Here is a 20775-nt window from a genome sequence, read left to right as displayed (position 1 = left end):
CATACACTTTGCCTATCTCTCTCTAGTGGGACTGCCTGACCCAAGCTGTTGACACTAAAAATAGTCCTCCAGCCTGTTTGACACACACACACAAGCACTCAAAATGCATACACACACATGTTCTGGTACACACATGCTCTCCCTCTCTTTTTTGAAATTTTCCTGAGCGTCAGCACAGCTACAACAAGCGTCAGATGAGCCGTATCTACCCCAAAGGGGGTCGGGTGGACTCCAGTAATTACATGCCTCAGATCTTCTGGAACGCAGGCTGCCAGATGGTCTCGCTCAACTTCCAGACCCCAGGTACCACAGCATGCAACATGGGACCTCTGACCTCACACACACCCAATGTCTCCACATACTGTACATATTACAAACACACATGCAAGCACCAAGTGAACCGTCTGATCAAAGACACGCAGTCACTTCATGAAGTAAACCTTCTCTGCACTTTCTGTGAGTTTGAACATGTACCTGCACACATCCAGATATACACATGACACAGCAACAATAAGAAAGGCATTTGTATTTGACAGTGCTCATTTAGTCACTTACTGCCAGTGTTTAGCAATTGATGCTGCTAGCATGGGTTTTGTGGGGTTTTGAACATATGCATCTGAATCCTGAAACTCCAACACACTTCTGGTGAGTGGAACGTTAAATAGCAGCTGACAATTGTAGGTGCACTGTGCATTCAAAGGATGTGCAGAGGTCTAATAATTTATGAATTTTGTTTATGAAGCTCCCACCCAGTTCGTTGAGAATGTTTAGTTGTTTTTCAGCATCAGACTCATGCATTCATTTTCAAACAGTTGCACACACATGCACACACAGTGAGTGATGCCTGTTGTAAAGCAGCTGCTGCCCTATGTCCAGAGGCAAGAGGGGCAGGTCCATATGGTCTGCTGTGTGTGGGACATGTGCACAGCTGGAGGCGGCGAGTAGAGGTGCAGCTTCCGTGGGATACATGATTTGAAGGGAGGAAGACAAAAGACATCACGGAGAATGAAAAACACATCTTGCTTTCAGACAAGAAAGACATCAACAAAACATCTACACGTTACTTGTACACTGTTGTTATTGCTATTGCTTTGATTTCATGTGATGTGAGTCATAAAACCTGTCGTGCGGTTACTAACCGCCTCTTATCGTCACTCTGTCTGTCTCTCAGATCTGGCCATGCAGTTGAACCAGGGAAAGTTTGAGTACAACGGCTCCTGTGGGTGAGAACAGCTCCTCACTCCTGTCCTTAGCTCATTCCCCTCCCTTCTCCGCCCCTCTCTGAAGCTAATCAATTATAGCTTGTCACATCTCATTAGTGGTTGCCAGAAGCGACTGTAGCTACTATCTGCCCTAAGAGCCAATGAGCGCTTTGGAGAGGGTAGCTCCTCACCACTCGTCTCTCCGCAGTCATCTGTCTCTTCCACCCTCCATCGTTGTCTCCGTCCCTCGGCTCTAATACAGTCCCCGAGGGCAGAGATTTTACTGCTAATGCGGGAAATATCATGTGAGGAGAGATCAGGGCTTTTGGAGACGACCATCATTACTAATATTCCTGTCTAGCACACACACAGAAAGTACCTTCTTATGCTGCAACTCAGTAGAAAAATTGCAAGAAAAATTTCAAATAAAATCTAGAATATTACAAAACTGGTGATCCATTATCTGATCAAGCTGTGTGAGCATTTAAGTCATATTAATTTCCCATGTGTGTTTCAGGTACCTGCTGAAGCCTGATTTTATGCGGCGGTCAGACAGGATGTTTGACCCTTTCTCAGAGACACCGGTGGATGGCGTCATCGCTGCTACCTGCAGCGTACAGGTTAGATCATGGAACGCTTCACCTTTCTGGGAAAATTGTTAAATCCATCAAATACAAGCAGCCTAACGCCATTTTAGAACGATTTCCATTTATTAGGGTAAACACAATGCCCTGTTTATACAAGGGTCTCCTCTTTATTTTAGGTGTTCTCAGGACAGTTTCTCTCTGACAAGAAAATTGGCACCTATGTTGAGGTCGACATGTACGGGCTGCCGACCGACACCATACGGAAGGAGTTCCGCACGCGTATGGTGATGAACAATGGACTGAACCCTGCATACAACGAGGAGCCCTTCGTTTTCAGAAAGGTAGTGAGAAGAGTGTGCTGCGTGTATTCACATTCTGTCTGCTTTTGAAGTTTGAGGAAAAGTCAAGAGTCTGGTAGGAAGAAAGATCTCAGCTACTCGTCCTTGAGAAAAGACTAAACATAATGTATCAGTAGTAGCACGAGTTGAAGGAAGTTGAAAAAAGTGCAATAGATTCTTTTTTTTTTTTTTTTTTTTTAAATGTAGAGGCCAACTAAGAAAAGACTAACTGCTGGTTATTTGGAATACACTCTAAATAAATCACAAAAGTGGTACAAGAACAGGGAATCTACAATCAGTACAATAAACCAGGGAAAGGACAAACAAAACAATTAGAAGTGGAGGAAAAAATAAAGGAAAAATGAAAGAGATTGGAGTGAGAGAAACGTGTAATAGTGCTGCTCTCAGCAGAATAAGAAGTCTCTCAGCCATGACTGTGACTCCAGCTTCCTAACACACACCATCAATCACAGCCTGCCGCAGTGCTGCTCTGCTCACACACACGCGCGCACATAAACTTACACCGTGCTATCTAAGAAGGCCATCATAAGCAGAGCTGCTGGCTAGACTTACTTCTCACATCTACACACGCAAATGCCCTCAAATGCTGCCACACTTACTGCATGCATACATACCGCTATCAAGATGGCTTGGCAAACAATAGACATCAGCAGAAGTCACACACGGCACATCGGCACACGCTGCGCTGCTACCCATTCAACTCCAGTGAGTATTCTTCGCTCTTATCTCTTACCTTCCCCTTCGTCTTTATATTAATCATCCTCCTCTCTCTGTTCACTTATCTCCACACACAAGGCCAGTTAAGATTCTCGCTGCTTCTCCAAAGAGACTGCACCCATGAGCACATCTACAGGTTACACACGCAAACATATAAACAGCAGATATGCTCCGCTCCCTGGATGTGCACTAGCTGTGGAGATGGCCTTGTCAGTGGTCAGATATGCAGTGCGTTGCTCTGCTATCATACCTTCTTCCTGTATCACACGGTGACTGTCCCCTGATAATGTCCCCTGCAGTTTCATCCTTGACCTTCCCCTTTAATGATGCCGTTTATACTTTAGCTAAAAAAGAAGCCGTTTTGCTGCAATGCTTTCTACATAGTTTATCTTTTTTCATAGCACAATAAATTAAGTAGACTTCCCACAATTCTCCAGGGCTGAAGACTAACTTCTGTGTGTGTGTTATTTCTTTCCCGTCCTTCTGTCCCCACACTCTCCTGCCTCCGTTACCTTCTGGTACCTTCTCCCTGCCTCCTCCCTTTTCACTTCATCCCTCCCTTCTAGGTGATTTTACCGGATCTGGCAGTGTTGCGTATTGGAGTCTACGACGACAACAACAAGCTGATTGGGCAGCGCCTCCTGCCTCTAGACGGCCTACAGGCTGGCTACCGTCATATCTCTCTGAGGAACGAAGGCAACAAGCCCCTGTCGTTGCCCACCATCTTCTGCCAAATCATCCTCAAGACCTACGTGCCCGACGGCTTCGGAGGTGAGAAGCAGAAACACACACACACACACAAAGCTTTACAAATACTGCCTAATGTTCTTCAATGTGTAAAGAGATTAACCGGTGTGTTTCTTACTGACATACTGAATTTTACTGCTCTCAGATTATTTATTTCTGATAATAAAGTGGCTTCTGTAGCCTCGGGGTAGAGGAGAGGAAAAAAGAAAGCAACTCTCTCCCGCTCGCTTGTTTTCTGCCTTGGTTTAACATTGACTGTAATGGCATGGTGCAAATGATGATGACAGTGAATCTGCAGTAACAGACACGTTAAAACCGGCACAAGAATACAAATGAGCAGGACAATTGGAGTTGCCATTAAATACAGCCAAGGGGCTTACGCCGAGGAACCATTACTGTAACCATTAGCTTTCTTCTGGAAGATCTGTTGCCCCCCAATCCCTTCCCCAGAAGACACATAGCTCTGTAGCGAGAGCTAGCCTGTCCTTTAGTAACACTAACAGGGGAGACAAACTGAGATGTGTCATATAAATTTGGTACTGAATGATACATGTTAATGCTATAGCTTTAAATTCAACCCACTGGTTTACTGTGTTTTTCTCTAATGTGTGGCTCAATCTTGTGATGTTGCAGCTATCGTGGATGCTCTATCGGACCCAAAGAAGTTCTTGACCATAGCTGAAAAGAGGGCTGACCAGATGAAGGCACTGGGCATTGATACGGTACGGATAGCAAACAATAGTAGATCAATAAACTGTACCAGATTACAGGTCAGTCAGTGGTTTTTACATGACCCGTATTTCCTCAACCCAGTGGATCTCCAATCAGAATCATCACAGACTGTTTATTTGAATGCAAAATAAATTTATTCCACAGTCTGTCATTCTGTCACTGTCATCTTCCCCCAATTTTACTGAAGATTTTCAACATCTACTTTGCATGTTGACAGTGTGTTCTAACTACCGTGGTTACATTAAGTATTTTGGTCTGAATTACATATTACTCTGATTATTAATTAAATACTTAAACTCTGCATATAATACCATCATCAAACAATTGTTTAAGTTTATTATCGAACATGTAAAAAAAACAAAGCAAACTAAATAAATAAACAGAAACATAAAAAAATCAATTCAATTTTTTTAGAAACATAAATAACAGTAAATTAAAAAAATAATAATAAAGAAAACATAAACTATATAAGCCATCCTCTACATGTCCAAAAAGGAGTGGGAGGAAGTATAAACTTATTTTATCCCACCCCTTCTTAATAGATCAGTATTATATGTATAATTTGCTTCCTGTCAGTATAATAATAACAATAACCTTTATATTATGTTTGAAATATATATATACACACACACACACACACACACACTCATACATACATATACATATAACATACACATTACCAAAGATAACACAAAATACAAAAATTAAAAAATAACAGTAAACAGCCATTACCCAGTGTTAGTCAAACACCTTCTTCATTTCTGTACCTTGTAAAAATCCTCTTTTTACATATATATTTTTAAACTGTTTTATATTTGGACATTCCTTGAGCGTCCCCTCCAAATTGTTCCACAGTTTAACCCCACAAATTGAAATAGAAAAAGTCCTCCTTGCTGTGTGTACTCTAAGTGTTCTGTAGTTTAATTTTCCCCTTAAATTATGAAGCCCTTCCTTTCCAGTAAATCATTTTTGAATGTTTTGTGGCAGGAGATTGTTTTTTGCTTTGAATAGAGTTTGTGCAGTCTCAAGTTCCACGATATCTTTGACTTTTATGAATCTTGACTGTAAGTCTCAACACAAGTTAAATCCATTCTCTCTCTATTGCAGAATGACATAGCAGATGTTCCTAGTGGAAGCTCAAAAAACGACAAAAAGGGAAAGGGTAAAGGAGACACGGTGAAAGCCAGTGTGACGCCACAAGCCAGTTCAGACATGGCCCAGACCTCCAACTCTGCTCAAAATAACACAACAGAGACTAAGAAGGGTATATACAGACTGGAAAATAGACATATTAAAAATAATGTGCATGCTGTATGTACACTGTTAACACAGCTACGTGTCTTTTTCTGTTTTAGATAATGCACTTGTGCCTAATGTCAGCATTGAAGACTTAAAGCAAATGAAGGTTTGTATTTTAATTCCTGACTCTCTATTAACAGGACAATCTGCATTTCACTCTGTAAAGATGTATGTGGAAAGATCAAAAAATCCAACTACTCGTCTCATCCTGATTAATTTATAGTCTGGATATGTTCAAGGCCTCTTGTCAAAATGATTGTACAATCTAACTAAAGATGCACCTTTCCCTCTGCAGACCTACCTTAAACTGATTAAAAAGCAACAGAAGGAGCTCAACACTTTAAAGAAAAAACACTCAAAGGTGGGTGCAAGCCTTTCTGTTGGTGAAGAGGCTGCTGGTTATGACAGCATCCACAGTCAGTGACACTCAGAGGGACAGAAACAGAGCAAGGGGGGGCGGTCGCATCTTTCATCTTCAACAGACCACTACTTCATCATTATATACACGTACACACACACACTCACACAGAAACACATCCGTCTGGTGCAGACACACATAGACGCAGGCACTGAATCCACGTTTGACAGAAATTAGACTTGCTAAAGTTCCTTTTGACCAGAGATCACCATAGAGACGACGATGGGTGCTGGCTCATGCATGGGGGTTCATTAATTATCACAGCATTCAGTCCTATTGTGCTCCACGTGTATATTAATACAACCCAGCCCCATCTGTTGACTGAATAAAAATGGCTGCTGGCTCATTATTCAACGTAGACAAAAACATCATATGAATGTATTTCAATTACAGAGTTGTGTATTGTTGCCTGTTTCGCTAGTCTTTTGGCTTGAAAGGTCGGCTTTAAAATTGAACTTGCACAGTATAAATAAATACATTTTCTTTTTTCTAACAGGATCAAAATGTAATGCAGAAAGCCCACTGCACCCAGGTGGATAAGATGGTGTCTCAGCACGATAAGGAGAAGACAACTGTGGAGAAACTATTAGAGAAAGCTATTAAGAAACGAGGGTAAGTGGAAATAAAAGAAAACTAATTTTTACACCTACAAGCTCTTTATTTCTGACACAGTGTTAGATCTGTATTTTTGTTTGGGTTATGCCCTTAAAATCTTCCATCTAAAAGAGAAAAAAAAATATCTGCCCATGCAACTGGATAGTCCTAAAACCTAGCAGACTCATTTTGTTGTAAACAAATTCAGGTCCATGGTGTTCAGATGATGTGTATGACTATGTTACTGTCCATCACCACATCCAAATGATTTCACTGGCCCGACTGATATTTTCCCGATCATAGTCAGTCACTTCTTAATGGAGCGAGTCTAGATCTTATACCAGCTTTGCCTTAGACTAATTTTCAGATGCAAGCATTTTGTGGGTGGGGGAAGTCGGGCTTCTGACTATTTTCACAGAGCTTTCCATGGCAAAGATCGGAGAAGGGACTTCTTTCTAGTCAAGATTTAATATGTAGACATATTAAATCAAGTCTGTGCCTTTCTTGTTTGTACTCCTACCCTGCTCTGGATGTTTCCTTTCTGGTTAGAGACAACCTTTCCACCAATTAGCATTTGATTTACATATACTGTACCCTCTTCATGGGTTGACACAGGCTTTGACCGTCACATTTGATTTCCTTACAGTGAAAACAACTGCCAAGAGCTGAAAAAAGAGACAGAGGATAAAATCCAAACACTAATCGCTGATCATAAAGCCAAGGTAACACAGAAGAAATGTGGTTTCCTCTAAAGTTATAGCTGTGAGGAAGGCTGTGAGTAACTGATCATGGTGTGAATGTATGGCGTGTGTCTGCAGGTAAAGGACATCACAGCGCAGCACACTAAAGAGTGGTCGGAGCTGATCAGCAGTCACAGCAGCGAGGAGCAGGAGATGAAGGACAGTCATGTCACCCAGCAGTGTGAACACCTCAAGAAGCTGCTGACCTCTGTCCAGGAGCAGCAGACCATGCAGCTCAAACTCATACATGAACGGTGAGACACCCATGTACGCTTTGGCTGCACACCCACACATGGTGGCGCAGAAACACAGTGCTACTACTACTGCTGCTGCTGCTGCTGCTGCTGCTAAACTGGAGCCTTTGTTGCCATAATGCTGCAGTACATAAGAGTGCTGCTTTTATTAAGTTTCCTTCATGTGGCTACTTGTTCTGCAATTTAGGCAGAGCAAAGAGATGCGTGCTAACCAGGCCAAAATGTCCATGGAAAACAGTAAAGCCATCAGCCAGGACAAGTCTATCAAAAACAAGGCTGAACGAGAGAGGTAAGTCTCACGTTTATGATGCGATTATTCAGTAGTTGAGTTGGCTGTTAAATGTTGAATTGTTATTGATTGTTGTGATTGTTTTGTATCTTTCATAAGGAGAGTGCGGGAGTTAAACAGCAGCAACACCAAAAAGTTCCTGGATGAGAGGAAGAGGGTTGGTCTTACTATTCATTTCTATCTCATTTCTACCTGTACATGTATTAATGGCATGAGATAGTTTGCATTCTTCACAGCAGTGGTCCAGAGAGTAATGTTAGTATGATTTTATTGTTGTAATTAGTTTCATTTCATAGTTTTCATAGATTTTATTTGTGGTATCAGATACTAACTGGATGTGTTTGTCTCGTGTGTCTGTAGTTGGCCATGAAGCATCAGAAGGAGATGGAACAGCTGGAGAAAAACCAGAGAGAACAGTTGGAGAAACTGGAGAAGTTCAATGAGCAGGTACATGGCCGTGGTCCTCCAACTAAAATGTTTAACATTTAAACATTTATTACACCCACGTTCTGCACAGTCTACAGCATCTCATCTTCCTAGTGATGAAACTAGGCTGGGAATAGTGCAGTTCTCTGAATGATTCCATCTTTAGATAATGACTGCAGTTTGTATCACTCGTGGTGTAAACTGTAATTAGTTTTTGCAGGACATCTCAGGGGACTCTAAAGAATAAATACAAAGTTCATATTTGAGTATCAGTTTCTTTCTTCTTATAGCTGATTTGCTCTGCACATTTAAAGCCTACACTTCAAAGAGTAGAGGTTTGTCTATGAAGACCATGTGTCCCCATCTTTGCATTTTATTTCACCATCTGTCACAGTACCTGTACATGTCTTACATGTATGCACATTTTCCATTCATTTTTAATATGATTTGCTTCTTCCGGCACAGCTTTTGAAATCACACCATGCAAACAAACAGGTTCAAGGTAGGCATCTCCATCTCCCTCTGCATCTGGTACCACCTTTGTGCCAGTGTGTCACTCACGTTTCCATCCATGTCTGTCATCACCTCATTTTTCTGCTGAGCCTGATAAATCAGGATCGGTCTGCTGTTGAGTTTGCCACTATAATGAGCATTTAAAGTGACTAATCACTGAGTAAAGCAAGACAATTTTACACTGTCTTTTTACACGATTACAATTTGAAGAACAAAGTGATTGTTTCCACTGTATTGTTTCATTTCCACTCCCACATTCTCAGCCTGCAGCTCTGGTGTAAGGAGTGCCAACTAGCAGCTTGAGTCATTTATCAGCATGACTCACCAGCTATTACTAAGCAAAAACAGCCAGCTCCCAACCTGCCCCACTGTGCTTTCACTCCAACTCATCATCATTGGCTTTCATAGTATGTGACAGTGTCCCACTACAGACATTTTTTGGCAATTATCACTCTAAGTGTGTAATTGATATTACCTGCTTAAGTATTCAATTCACTGGAGAATTAGAGATAGATTTGGTCTCTTCCTAATAATAATAGATAACATGTCAAACGTCATGTGCATTTAGCTTGAGGTTCAGTTGTGTCTGTGAGTTTGACTCTCGTCCATCTCCTCGAAGGCCAAGGACATGCAGCAGATGGTGAAGCTGGAGGAGGAGATGGACCGCAGACCTGCCACGGTGGTGTGAGCGACTGAGACGGAGACACTAACACATACACTCACACTCGTATACACGGAAACACTCCACCGCAGGACGCCCTGTACGATCCAGAGAAGAGCCCCTGCCTACATCACTGTCTGTCTCACTATTATTCACTTTATGTTCACTCAGAAATGCAAAGTAGCTCTCCTCACTCCTTCCCCCCTCGCGTTCTCTGCACCTTTATCCCACCCACTAACCTGATACCACTGAGCCACTGGTGCTTGTCACTGTTTGACAGGGGGATTAACCACTTAAAGAGACAGGAAATTACCTCGGAGATGAAGCAACACGGAGTCAAACGCATCCCCTCCTCCACTGTACGTAGGTCTAAGCTGTCACTTTCAAAGTTCTCTGCATTTTATGGGCAACAAAGGCTGCAGCTATTGGTGGATCCAAGCACACATACACAAACACACGTTCAGATAAAGATATGTTCCCTTTTTGACTTTTTATTTAAACCGGTACCCAGTTAATCACTCAGTGTGTAAGAGGGGAGAAGAGTATCTATAAGATTTAGTGTTGTCTCAGCACAAATGAATAAACTTTGTGAAATACACTGTACGCTACACACCAGTCCTGTCCTGAGCACTTTGTATATGATAGGCCGTCAAAAAAAAAATGTGGAAAATGTAGCGGTGCACTACTGTAGATTTTCTGTTTTTCAGTAAGAATGTATTTAAAAAAATATATAAAATCACTGTATGAAAGAGTGACGAACCCCCCATCTTTGATTGTCCCAACAATGTTTCAGGCAGTCGGAATACTATAAAGGGATCACGAGGATGTTCTTTGATTATTACGGCCAACGTCTCAGTCAAATTTACTTTTAATTACGAGGAAATACCCAAGAGATGGTGTATTCGCTGTGTTTCTTCTGAAGACTACACACTTTAATAGGTTATTTTAAGTTTCCATGATTCAGGTTTCAAACTGCAAAACTATACACACTCCTGGACTTGAGCTACAAATTATGTGGACTATGCAAAAAAAAAAAAGATGAGTTTAAGGTGCACAAAATTCTCAGCTTTGCTGTAATAATAACCAAAAAAAACACGTGAAAATATTACAGTTCCATTTTTTTGTACTGGGCCAACCCGAGGCAATAACATTTAGTTGGCACCTACATGAAAATCTGATCAACTCGACATCTACTAGTACGTCAAAGTGGGATTTAAATGTTTTTTTGCATTGAGAGGTTGTGCACTTAAAACTGTTGAGAGCCAAATCTGTACTAAACGTTTTTTTTTTAATCGAAAGAAATTGAACCCATCTCTTCAGTAATACACTCATTAAGGCATTGTTGAAGTTAAGTGCTCCCTTAATAGCTTCTTGACTGCACCTTAGCAACCTCAGCTTGTAATCCTGCCTGTTCAGCTTTGGTCAGGGGAGATCAGACTGAATAATTAGAGCAGATCTCGAACGAAAGAATTCTGTGACGTGGCTTCTACACGGTGTACACACCAAGGGTTTCACACAACACTCTTGTATCTCTCTGAGTTAAATGCTACAGGCCTACAGATGGTTTGAGGAAACATTGTCAGTGCTGGACAAAATCCACTACAGAGGATGACAAAAATTGACCAGAAAGTTGTAATAATGAAATGAAAAGTCAAAAACATGGGGATCAAAGCACCTGTAGGTATTTTGGCCTTTTTAAATATTTCCTTTCTGTTTTTGTTTTCTGCTGTATGACATGTAAAGGGTAGACGGGATGTTCTTGTATATACTGGAATGTATGTAGTTTACTTTTTGACCAGTTGTGTTCTGTCATCAAGGGCTTGGGGATAGAGCGGGTCTTGTTGGATGTCGGGGAAAGACATTTATCAACCACTGGGGTTTTTCTTGTTTGTTCATTGCTTTTCTGTTCTCCAGTCTGCCCTTACTGCACCACACGACACAATATAATGCTCTCACCACATATCTAGAGCAGAGATAAATGAGTAAAAGTGCTTTTAAATTTATTCCATTGCTTTCAAATGTGCCACTCAGTGTCTGTTAGGACGTTTAAATTATTTTATGAATGATAAAATGCCAAATTAAGGGGTTATTTATATGAAGGTATATATAAATAAATGAATATATATTATATATATTAGATAACGTGTAGTTTAAGATTATTCTGTTAGAGGCTTTTTTGCACTAGTTGAATGTTTCTGTTGTGTGATTACATGTATTGGCTCTTGGGTTTGTCAGAAAAAGCAGATTATTTTTGCAGAGCAACATCACTGATTTCATTTCCTCGGTTTCTACTGTATCTCCTCTTTGTTTTCTATTTGAATTGTAGCTTGTCAACAGACATTCTGTGCGTGTTTTTGTATTTATATTGTACTGTTGGACTTATAGCAATGAAAATACTGTTGTTATCCAGCTCCTTTAATACTGTTTTATAGTATGTGTATCAATAAATCCAGGTGTAAAACGGGACATAAGCATGTGGCTCATTTGTGTTTCTTCCTCGTCTTATTTACCAGATTGTGGTTGACTTAGCTTTATTAAATTGGGAGGAATCATGACGTGACATTTTCAATATAAAAATGGGTGATATTTAATTAGCTGGGATATTGAAATGTCAACTAGGTATTAATTAAAGTGCGTACTTTAACCTAATGATGTCTTTGGAAATGTTCCATATATTATGAGATTTGATCCTGGGGCCTGAGAATGATTTATTGTAAACAAGGGGAACAGACACACACTTATTTTCCAAACAATGGCCACTGCTGTCTCATCGTATTCAACAAGTGCGGAATGAATTCATATTCCAGATCCCCCCTTGGATACGGCCAACTCTTTGTTGTTATTATAAGCAAAGTAGCTGATTTCCATTAGAAAGATGAACAAAGCGCCGTAATTTTGTTTGCGTTGCCCGGCAACACCGTAGCTCCTCATTCACTATAAAACAAGGATGTTGGGTTTGTGCGCCAGCTCTTGTTCCGGGGGACTTCAAACCTGCTCCGTCTGACAGAGAAAATGAGTGTTCTCGGATAAATTCATGAGCCATTTCAGAGACATGCTCAAACCTCCGGGGAAGTCTAACGGTCCGACAGGCACCAGGATCCTCTTGGAGGCGATGTCCAAGGATAAAGTCCACCTGGCCAGGTTTGTTCTGGACGCGCTGGACGGGGAAATCGTGGACTCTAAAACGGATGACGCGCAAACTCCTCTCATATCTTCTGTGCAGTTACCTGATGGGCAGACTCGGTGTAAGTTTATAGAGCTTCTGCTGCAGAGAGGCGCCAGTGTCAACTGTCAGGACGTGAATGGGCGCACTGCGCTCAGTTACGCCTGTGAGAAAGGATACTTGGATGCTGTGAAGATCCTGGTGCGAAACAACGCGGACCCCGAGATAGTGGACTCGTGGGGAAACACTGGGCTGATGTACGCCGCAGTAGCAGGTCACTCCCCCGTTGTCGAGTTCTTGGTGAGAGCCTTCAAGAGGCTGGGTCTTCAGATAGACAGGCAAAATAAAGTTGGCAACTCTGCTATCGAAGTGGCAAAGTTTCTGGGCCACACGGAGTGCATCTCTGCGCTTACTAACAACTCCAAGAAGGGTCGAGAGGCTCCCAGAGCGGAAGACGGAGGCGCCCAGGGAAATGCGCAGTCCCGACCCAGTTTGGAAAAAGAGTTTGAGAAAAAAGTTGGGCATTTAGTGGATAAACTTGAAGTCATCCGACCGTGTCACGATGCGCGCTGCGCATTGGTTCAAAACTGTACCTGGCAAACAAGACCTCGGATGAAGCAGAGTCGGTTGCCTTCGATGGACTCTATAGAGGAGTTTGAACCAGAGAATGATGCCTCTTCCTCTCCTCCACGGGACCCGGTCTCATCTGGAGCCCTAAACCCCGACCCTCTTGCGCCGACTTACAACCACTTTCCTTACTCTAAGCATCTAAAACCCCGACAAAGACAGAGCGTCTCTGGTGATCACCTCCCCCCTCTTACACAGAGCGGTGAGGTCCAGAAATCCATTTTCTGCTCATCCCGGCCCAGCAGAAACACACACCATTCCAGTGCGCCCTCTGCCCTGGGCATCTTGCTGACTCCCATTCTTACCAACAAAAGTGAGAACGAGTTTGGAACAGAACGACCAAAAGTGTTAGACTTTGGGGTACAGATATTTCACGACAGTTATTATAAGAAGAGATGTAGTTTGCCAACTAGCATGCTCAGCCCCACACCTCCGGAGCGCACTCTGGTGCCCTTGCGTACATCCAGGACCGTCAGGAGGCGTGAAGCGTCTCCCAGCAAGAGTGAACCTCGACCGTTTAACCCGCCACCTGGCCCCTCTGCAGCCACGACGTTCTCAGTGTTAAGCAACAAACTCTTACGCCGGTTTACATCCCCCGAATTTAAAAAGGACACGAAAGAGCTGGGGCAGGATCCGGTGCTGATTTCAGGGCGGATTCCGCGATCAGAAACTTTCCCCCAGTGCATGAATCATCCCCAAGTGGACAGTAAACCCAGCATCGACAGCATCAGCTCCGTGAAATGCGAGTTTGACTTTCAATTCAGAAAACAAAACTCATAAAAGCCAGGGTGAGCAGAGCGTAAAACCTGTCCAATACAATTTCACAAAGATGGTAAAAGAATCTTTTAGACTCTTTCACGCCCTGATTCCATCTTAAACGTGTTTGTCGTGGTCCTCGTTGACATTTGAACCTCTTCGTATGCAAGTGAGCAGACCATCCAGAAAATATTCATCGCTATGTGCATACACGAAGACCTAACAGTTTCATGCTGCAGCTACAAGATGAAACGCAGTTTGTAACTTTGGTTTCACTATATATCGTCGCTTCTGTGTTCAGCGGTATTTGCCACTCCTTTTTCGGAGTGGGTGGGCTGTCTACGGAAGGTGGAGAGGTGATGCGCAAGAAGTGACTTAATATTGTTTATTGTATTTATGTGTGATGTGCAATGCAAAAGCTTGTGTGTGCCTGTATCTTTAAACACAACAGCCGCCTGGATTTCTACTGGTCTACTAAAAGTAGTGAATAAAATCTGAACTGAAGATGATGTCCTGTTTGTGGGAGAGAGGTACTCAAGCAGATGACATCAGCGTGCAGCATTTGCAGTACATTTTAAAAGGGGTCACTGTGTCAATCTGCAGGTTAGTTGATCTAAAACGTCAGTAAGTGCAGACTTTGGTCTGATATTGAGACAAAAAATATGCTTATGCTTCCACCGACAGCTTCACACGAGTCACAACTTCTAGGACGATTCCTTGTATGTTGACTCAGGTAGAAAGACATCTTTACCCAACATGAAAAATTCATGAGCAAAAATAGAAACGATACATGATTTTATTTTCACATACCACAGGACGATGCGATTATTTTAACCTCGGAGTGAGATTACGTGTTTTAAAGCTTTCTCTCGCACCCACTCAGCTGCAGCCTTGCAGAAGTGGAGTTTGAGAGAGGGAGGGAGGAGTTGTCGGCGGTTCCCTCCAGACATACATCATTTCAGCCCAACCTGCAGCTGCGACCACAGAGATGGAGACTACAGCATTGCGGGAATAACAGAACCTACGTGTCGAGTCCTCCATACAGGGGAGCAGTTCAGTTACCTGACTTTTTATTTCAAGACAAGGAGCGTTATTAGTGATAATATGTGCAGAAGGAGCCCAGTCTTGCAGCTGTCACCGCGTTAAAACGTGTCAACCTTGAAAGCGGAGGTCGGTTCGGACAGACAGAACTCCTGTGTGCAAACCGGATCTCACGTCCAACCTGGAGACGTATTTTGCTGCATTCACGATGATCTGAGCGTGACTTCTTGTCGCTGAGTAGAGGCAATCCCCTCTCTCTCTTTCCTTTCTTTCTCTCCCCAATCTCCTCCCTGCCTTTCTTTTTCCTTTTTCCTTTGCTGGATTGAGCACAGGCTGCCCAGTCACTTAGCCCCCTTTTCCAGCACCGGGGAACCCGACAGAGATGCTACGACTCAGTTTCAGCACCACGGAGAGCGCCCGACTTTTGCTGCTATGTGTGTTGGGTAAGAGGGAGTGTGTACGTGTGTTTGTGAAGTGTCGTGACTCCTTACTGCAGTGTGTATACGTGTACGCGCGTGCGCGTGTGTGTGCACTCACTGCCAGTGCCCAGGCATCTGTGTGTATCGAGTTATTTTTTTTTTCCATGAGTTGGCATATTCCCCGATTTCTCCTCATGAAACATAAAAGTGGTTCAACGTGATCAGAGTTCGTACATCACTTTCCGCTGCTGTTCATTCTGGAGGCAGCGCCGTTGCCCCTGATACTGCAGATTTTACTCGCCAGCGTTTTCACCTGATTTTGACTTTGCCTTAAGGAACAGAGGTGATATGAGGGATCTAAAGATATGAGAGACCTTCAGATAAACTCTTAATTGGTCCAGTACGTGTCTGGTTCTGCTGATTCTGCATGTTTTGCCGCTGTGTCTGGGTGAGAGCCTTCACCTTGGACTTTTCTTCTCACATCCTGTTCCTGTCTGTTGTCAGGTGTTCTGGTGTCCGCTGTGTCGGCGGAGCAGGAGGGGGAGAACCTGTCCGGTCTCTCCAACAACCCAGACAAAGCCATCTTCGCGGTCCGGGAGAACGGCACAACATGTCTGATGGTGGAGTTCGCCGTGAAATTCCTCGTGCCATATGACGTGCTGGCACTCAACGGGATAGACGTAAGGAATCCCCGGTGCATTTTAACACTTGTGAATGCTTTAAAATGAAACTCGGCTGCGGGTAAGAATTGGGTAAGACTTACACTGGACCAAATTCCCTGTGCGTGAAACAGACTGAAGAAGTGCAAACTGATAGTTTAAATTGTAATTATTTATTAAGCTATTTAAACACCTTCCTTAAATACACGTCTTATTAAGACGATATGTTGAGTCAAATACAATATTTGAAAAAATGCGGCTACATTTTGCGGTGGTGCGTAAACCACTGACTTTTATTATTATAAAAATAAATGATGCAAAACGGAAAAAACATGTTCCTTATGAAACTTTTCTTATTAATTTAATCGCCCAGGCAGTGCAAGAACAATGGTTTGAAAACGATTTTGTATTATCCATTGGTATTATGGATTTGGATACTCCGTAAGCTTACGCGTAAAAAACGTGGTGTGCCGTTAAAACTGCTTCCTTTTACAATCCAGTCACTAATCTGTCGACTTTTTCCACATGCTTACTGAATCTTTTTGCAGCTGATCACAGAGCAGGCGTCGTTCACTTTGCCCCGTAGTGCAGAAATCGAGGGGAAATGTGGGAGCACGGATTCAGAGATCCACATCTCCTGGAAGAACAACGCGTACACCCTCCGCATCTACTTCTCTAAGGTGGGCGCGTAAATCCAAGTAGTAGAAATATAGTATCATTATCTGCAACCAAATTCACTGAATAGTCTGGGATTCTCACAAAGTCACATTTGTGTCAAACATATTTAAAATTCTGACATTTTATTATAAATGCTATTATATGAACCACTAAATTGTCTTTATTGTCCAGACTTCCAAGAAACATTTCTGTTGAAGGAATTACCTACGACAGGCATGATCAAAATGTAAAAATTTTCCAAAAATGACAATTTCAACGGGAGTGTAGGTCGCCGGGATAGTCTGGTTTTACGGTTAGTGTTTCTCTGCGTGTTGCAGGAGTTCCATGACAAGGGCATTGAAGTGTGGAAGATCAGCAAGGTCCAGTTTGTCTACGACACCTCGGAGACATCACATTTCATCAACGCATACAACCGTGAGTTTCCCGCTGAGACTATGTACAGTAGCTACTCAGCACATTTCCATCACGCCTGCTCTGAACGCAACTTGTCCTCGTTCATTTCACATCAGCCCTCAGCTGGAATTAGAGGGGTGATTCATGCAGGGATTTACGAGATTCGCCCACGGACGGTTGCAAAGTTCTAAGCAAAAATACTATCGCTTTTAGATTTTTACTGCAGCTCTGCGCACTATTTCCTATTTTTTTTAATCAATGTATTTATTGTGATGGACGTTTTCTACAATTTAGTTATTTCTATTTAACATATACTAAATTGTAGCCTAAAACTCCTATAGATTATTACACAATTTCAGATCACAATTCAGTCAGAACCTCTCCCTTCCTTTCTCTGCAGCTGGGAAGCACACAGCCAGCACCCACCGCCTGTCGGCCCTGGTGACCCCAGCCGGGCACTCCTTTGTGTGCACAGCGCAGCAGACCTTGACCCTCATCTCCAGTGACCACCAGAAGGGCATAACCGTTTCTATGTATGACACCCAGATCCAGCCCTTTGACATCGCCTCCGACTTCATGTTCAGTGAACGTAAGAGCAATAACAGAGGACGCCTTTCTGAGCGCCGCCATGAACACCTGACCAATCTTTCCCGCACACAGCCACATTTATCTGGTCACACTCTATACATAAGATGATGATAATGAGAAATCCTGGGCACCAGGCTGCCACCTCTCTCTTTGTGACGCACACAGCTCTCTTGGGGGGTTATTGCTGCAGTATGAGGAGTACATAAGGCTGCGGAGAAGAAGACGGTGACACGAGGAAAATAGGGGTTCAGAATGCAAGACAATGCAGAGAGTGAGACAGAAAGAGAAGGGGCGGGGGTCATTAGGACTTTATGAGTGCAGTCATATTTTCTCCCTGAATGCAGCTTTTATAGACACACTCAACGTACCTGGAAGTCCAATCACCTTGGAAGAATCATTTGCCCTGAGCTGCTGTAAGGCTGTACTATGCTCCACTGCATTCCTCCTAGTGTGTATTACTGCCGTCCACTGGGAGAAACACCTTCACACTATACAGTACACATAAATTAGGAGTCCTATTTCTCCTAATCCTAATCCCCTTAAACTGAGCACAGACAAAAATGTGTTTAATTATATAAGAGACAGCAAGAGTATCTGTGTGTAATTTGTGGCATTTAGCAAATATAAAATGAAAGGAACAAACACACAAAGTCTTCTGCTACCTTTCCACACACTTTAGGAATACGCAAGCTCCAGCAGCTGATAGCAACTTGAGGAAACCTGCAAGGGGCCACATGAGGAGAGTGTGTTCTTCATGCTATAATGTAAACACAACCAAGACTTAAACCCAACTAAACACGTCACATGCAAAACTGATTTTCACTGCAGTTCATTTTGTCCACTACTACTACTTACACGTTTTACATAACATGTAACATGAACTTTAACAGTTAATTTAGTAACAAAATGAATGTATTTGTCGAACTCAATATATTTGAATTTTGATCAAGCAACATAAATATGACATTATCTGTAGACAACCCCTACAGGCTACAGGAAATGAACTGAGAAAACAAAGGAAACATGAAAAGATAATTATGAGCCTGATAAGACTTTAATTCGGAATAAATCTACACATTATCTAAGGCCTTCAGGCACCTTTGTCAGTCATGTTCAGTCACCTGTGCACGCTGACTGTGTTTATCATCCCACTTTTCACAGCTTACAAGTGCATCACCGACCAGCGGGAGCGCCTCGAGGAGACCCTCCCCCTCATTCTGGGTTTCATTTTGGGCCTAATAATTGTCATCACGCTCACGGTCTACCACTTCCACCTCAAGCTGACTGCGGCTCAGCCCCAGCTTCCCAGAGATCGCTCCATGTACAAGAACATGTAGTGAGCAGCGGCGACGGCTCCCTCGGCCCTCTCCGAAGCTAACCCGATGAAAGACTCCTCAACGTCGCGGGCTTTTACCACCAGAGAGGATTGTGCCCCCGCGCTGGACTGAATCCCGGATTGACAAATGTGTGTAGCCTGTGCTGTACTGCCCACTGGAACTCCTGAACAGCTAAAACACGAGTTAATGGGACAGCTTGGGGCCCAGCATGGATGTGGTTGGAGGGTAAACCCACCAAAACCTACTTCACCTGCTGAATTGAATCTTATCGCCCTAAATCGTCTGCATTAAAGTGTTTAGAATTTTAATGAAAATAATATGAAAACATTTCTGTTCCGATAAGTCCTCTGAAAATTTCTAATTCACCTATTTTTCCCCATAAAATCACCAGTTTATCAAACTTGTCTTTGAAAGAAATTTCTGAAACGCCCGAGCTTCTGCTTTCACTCGGCAGCACATTGCCGTCCTCTTGCCTCCGCCTCTCAGTCTCTGAGAAATTGCTGCTGAAATTTTTTCCTTTCACTGGTTGGGTACTTGCTAACCTTTTCTTTTCGGTCCTCTTATTTCTACATTTGAATGCAACCATCGTCGACAGTGGACAGTCTTGTAGTGTGCAGTGCAGTGGCATTCAGAGTAGCAGTGTTTTTGCTTCAACAAATCCTTTCTCCGCACAAATGTATGGAACATATCATAAGGAAGAAACAAACATCTGACATTTGTGAATAATTTATCAGAATGCCATAAAGGTGTGTTTTGAGTGTCTATGAGAATGCAGAGTGGTTATTAAAAAATGAAAAATAAAAAACACACTCACACACACACACAAAAAAAAAACAATGTGTAAAATACTTTCAGAATCAAAGTCTATGCATAAACCTCTGCTGATGCAATCCTGTGCAGTATTGTCTGTTTGTTTGAAATAAATTGCTGGAATCATCTATACACGCTTGTCAGTTGGTTTCTATTGATATTTATCACAGTACTTCAATACACCTCAGACATTTTTCATCCCTAATGGGATAAAACCACATTTTTCCCCCCCAACATGTTGGAAAAATATTGGAAATAAGAAAAGAAGGTGACTGATACACCTGTCTGAGGAGACGCCATCGAGATGAAGTATCGATTTTGTCCTCAGACTCTAAAAGAAAACACGGTATGAACGAGTCTAATTGAACATAAATAGAACACTTGTGTCTTTTGTGTCTTTTACGCCTATTCGCTTCAGTCATTCATCATCCTCAGCCGCAACACATCAGTGACCATGTCTCCTAATCCCGTTCTTCATCCAGACTGCCTGTTATAAATGGTAAACTCGAGACCTGAGACAAGATCTACACGATTCCTGCTCCTCTGTTTAACTGCCTTATTAAAAATCACTGACAGGTATAAGCTCATGCACGTTGGGGAACGTGACACATTTTCAGCACCATGTGCAGTGCAAAAGACTGTAACGAATTTTCTGTGATTTTTTATTTTTTTTTTTTCTTGGTGAATGCAAGGGAATAAGGATTTATCTCAAATGTTACAAAATACTTAACGTTTATTAAATTATACTTCAAAATACTACTAATTT

At 42.5% G+C, this 20775-nt stretch overlaps 2 protein-coding genes across 5 annotated transcripts in view; both read left to right on the top strand.

The window, feature by feature from the left end:
- The window catches only part of LOC124998714 (1-phosphatidylinositol 4,5-bisphosphate phosphodiesterase beta-4-like), a 55622-nt gene extending 43618 nt beyond the window's left edge, over positions 1-12004 (top strand). For 3 of the 4 annotated variants that reach the window (XM_047573200.1, XM_047573199.1, XM_047573198.1), the window contains 17 exons: positions 179-303; positions 1172-1223; positions 1720-1822; positions 1966-2130; positions 3432-3636; positions 4246-4334; positions 5452-5608; positions 5700-5749; positions 5939-6004; positions 6558-6673; positions 7302-7377; positions 7474-7649; positions 7837-7938; positions 8038-8095; positions 8299-8385; positions 8830-8866; positions 9497-12004. In XM_047573200.1, the coding sequence (XP_047429156.1) occupies positions 179-303; positions 1172-1223; positions 1720-1822; positions 1966-2130; positions 3432-3636; positions 4246-4334; positions 5452-5608; positions 5700-5749; positions 5939-6004; positions 6558-6673; positions 7302-7377; positions 7474-7649; positions 7837-7938; positions 8038-8095; positions 8299-8385; positions 8830-8866; positions 9497-9573 (1741 nt within the window). In that variant the 3' untranslated portion in view covers positions 9574-12004. The remainder of the gene's footprint in view (positions 1-178; positions 304-1171; positions 1224-1719; positions 1823-1965; positions 2131-3431; positions 3637-4245; positions 4335-5451; positions 5609-5699; positions 5750-5938; positions 6005-6557; positions 6674-7301; positions 7378-7473; positions 7650-7836; positions 7939-8037; positions 8096-8298; positions 8386-8829; positions 8867-9496) is intronic. The other variant, XM_047573201.1, reaches the window with a different exon arrangement.
- Positions 12005-15050: 3046 nt separating this feature from the next.
- Positions 15051-20141, top strand: lamp5 (lysosomal associated membrane protein family member 5). The gene is made up of 6 exons (XM_047573202.1): positions 15051-15568; positions 16049-16224; positions 16752-16883; positions 17199-17295; positions 17675-17863; positions 19024-20141. Exons 1-6 carry the CDS (start codon positions 15508-15510, stop codon positions 19197-19199), a joined length of 831 nt encoding a protein of 276 aa, XP_047429158.1. The 5' UTR covers positions 15051-15507; the 3' UTR covers positions 19200-20141.
- Positions 20142-20775: the final 634 nt, after the last annotated feature.

This window comes from Mugil cephalus, chromosome 21 (genome assembly GCF_022458985.1).
Source record: "Mugil cephalus isolate CIBA_MC_2020 chromosome 21, CIBA_Mcephalus_1.1, whole genome shotgun sequence".
Taxonomy (NCBI): domain Eukaryota; kingdom Metazoa; phylum Chordata; class Actinopteri; order Mugiliformes; family Mugilidae; genus Mugil; species Mugil cephalus.
This window is presented reverse-complemented; position numbering and strand designations above follow the sequence as displayed.

Excerpts from the sequence above, each read along its gene's own strand:
- lamp5 (XM_047573202.1), top strand. The coding sequence starts at position 15,508 with ATGCTACGACTCAGTTTCAGCACCACGGAGAGCGCCCGACTTTTGCTG. Across the intron at positions 16,225-16,751 it reads TGGCACTCAACGGGATAGAC|CTGATCACAGAGCAGGCGTC; the intron begins GTAAGGAATCCC and ends ATCTTTTTGCAG. Across the intron at positions 17,296-17,674 it reads TTTCATCAACGCATACAACC|CTGGGAAGCACACAGCCAGC; the intron begins GTGAGTTTCCCG and ends CTTTCTCTGCAG.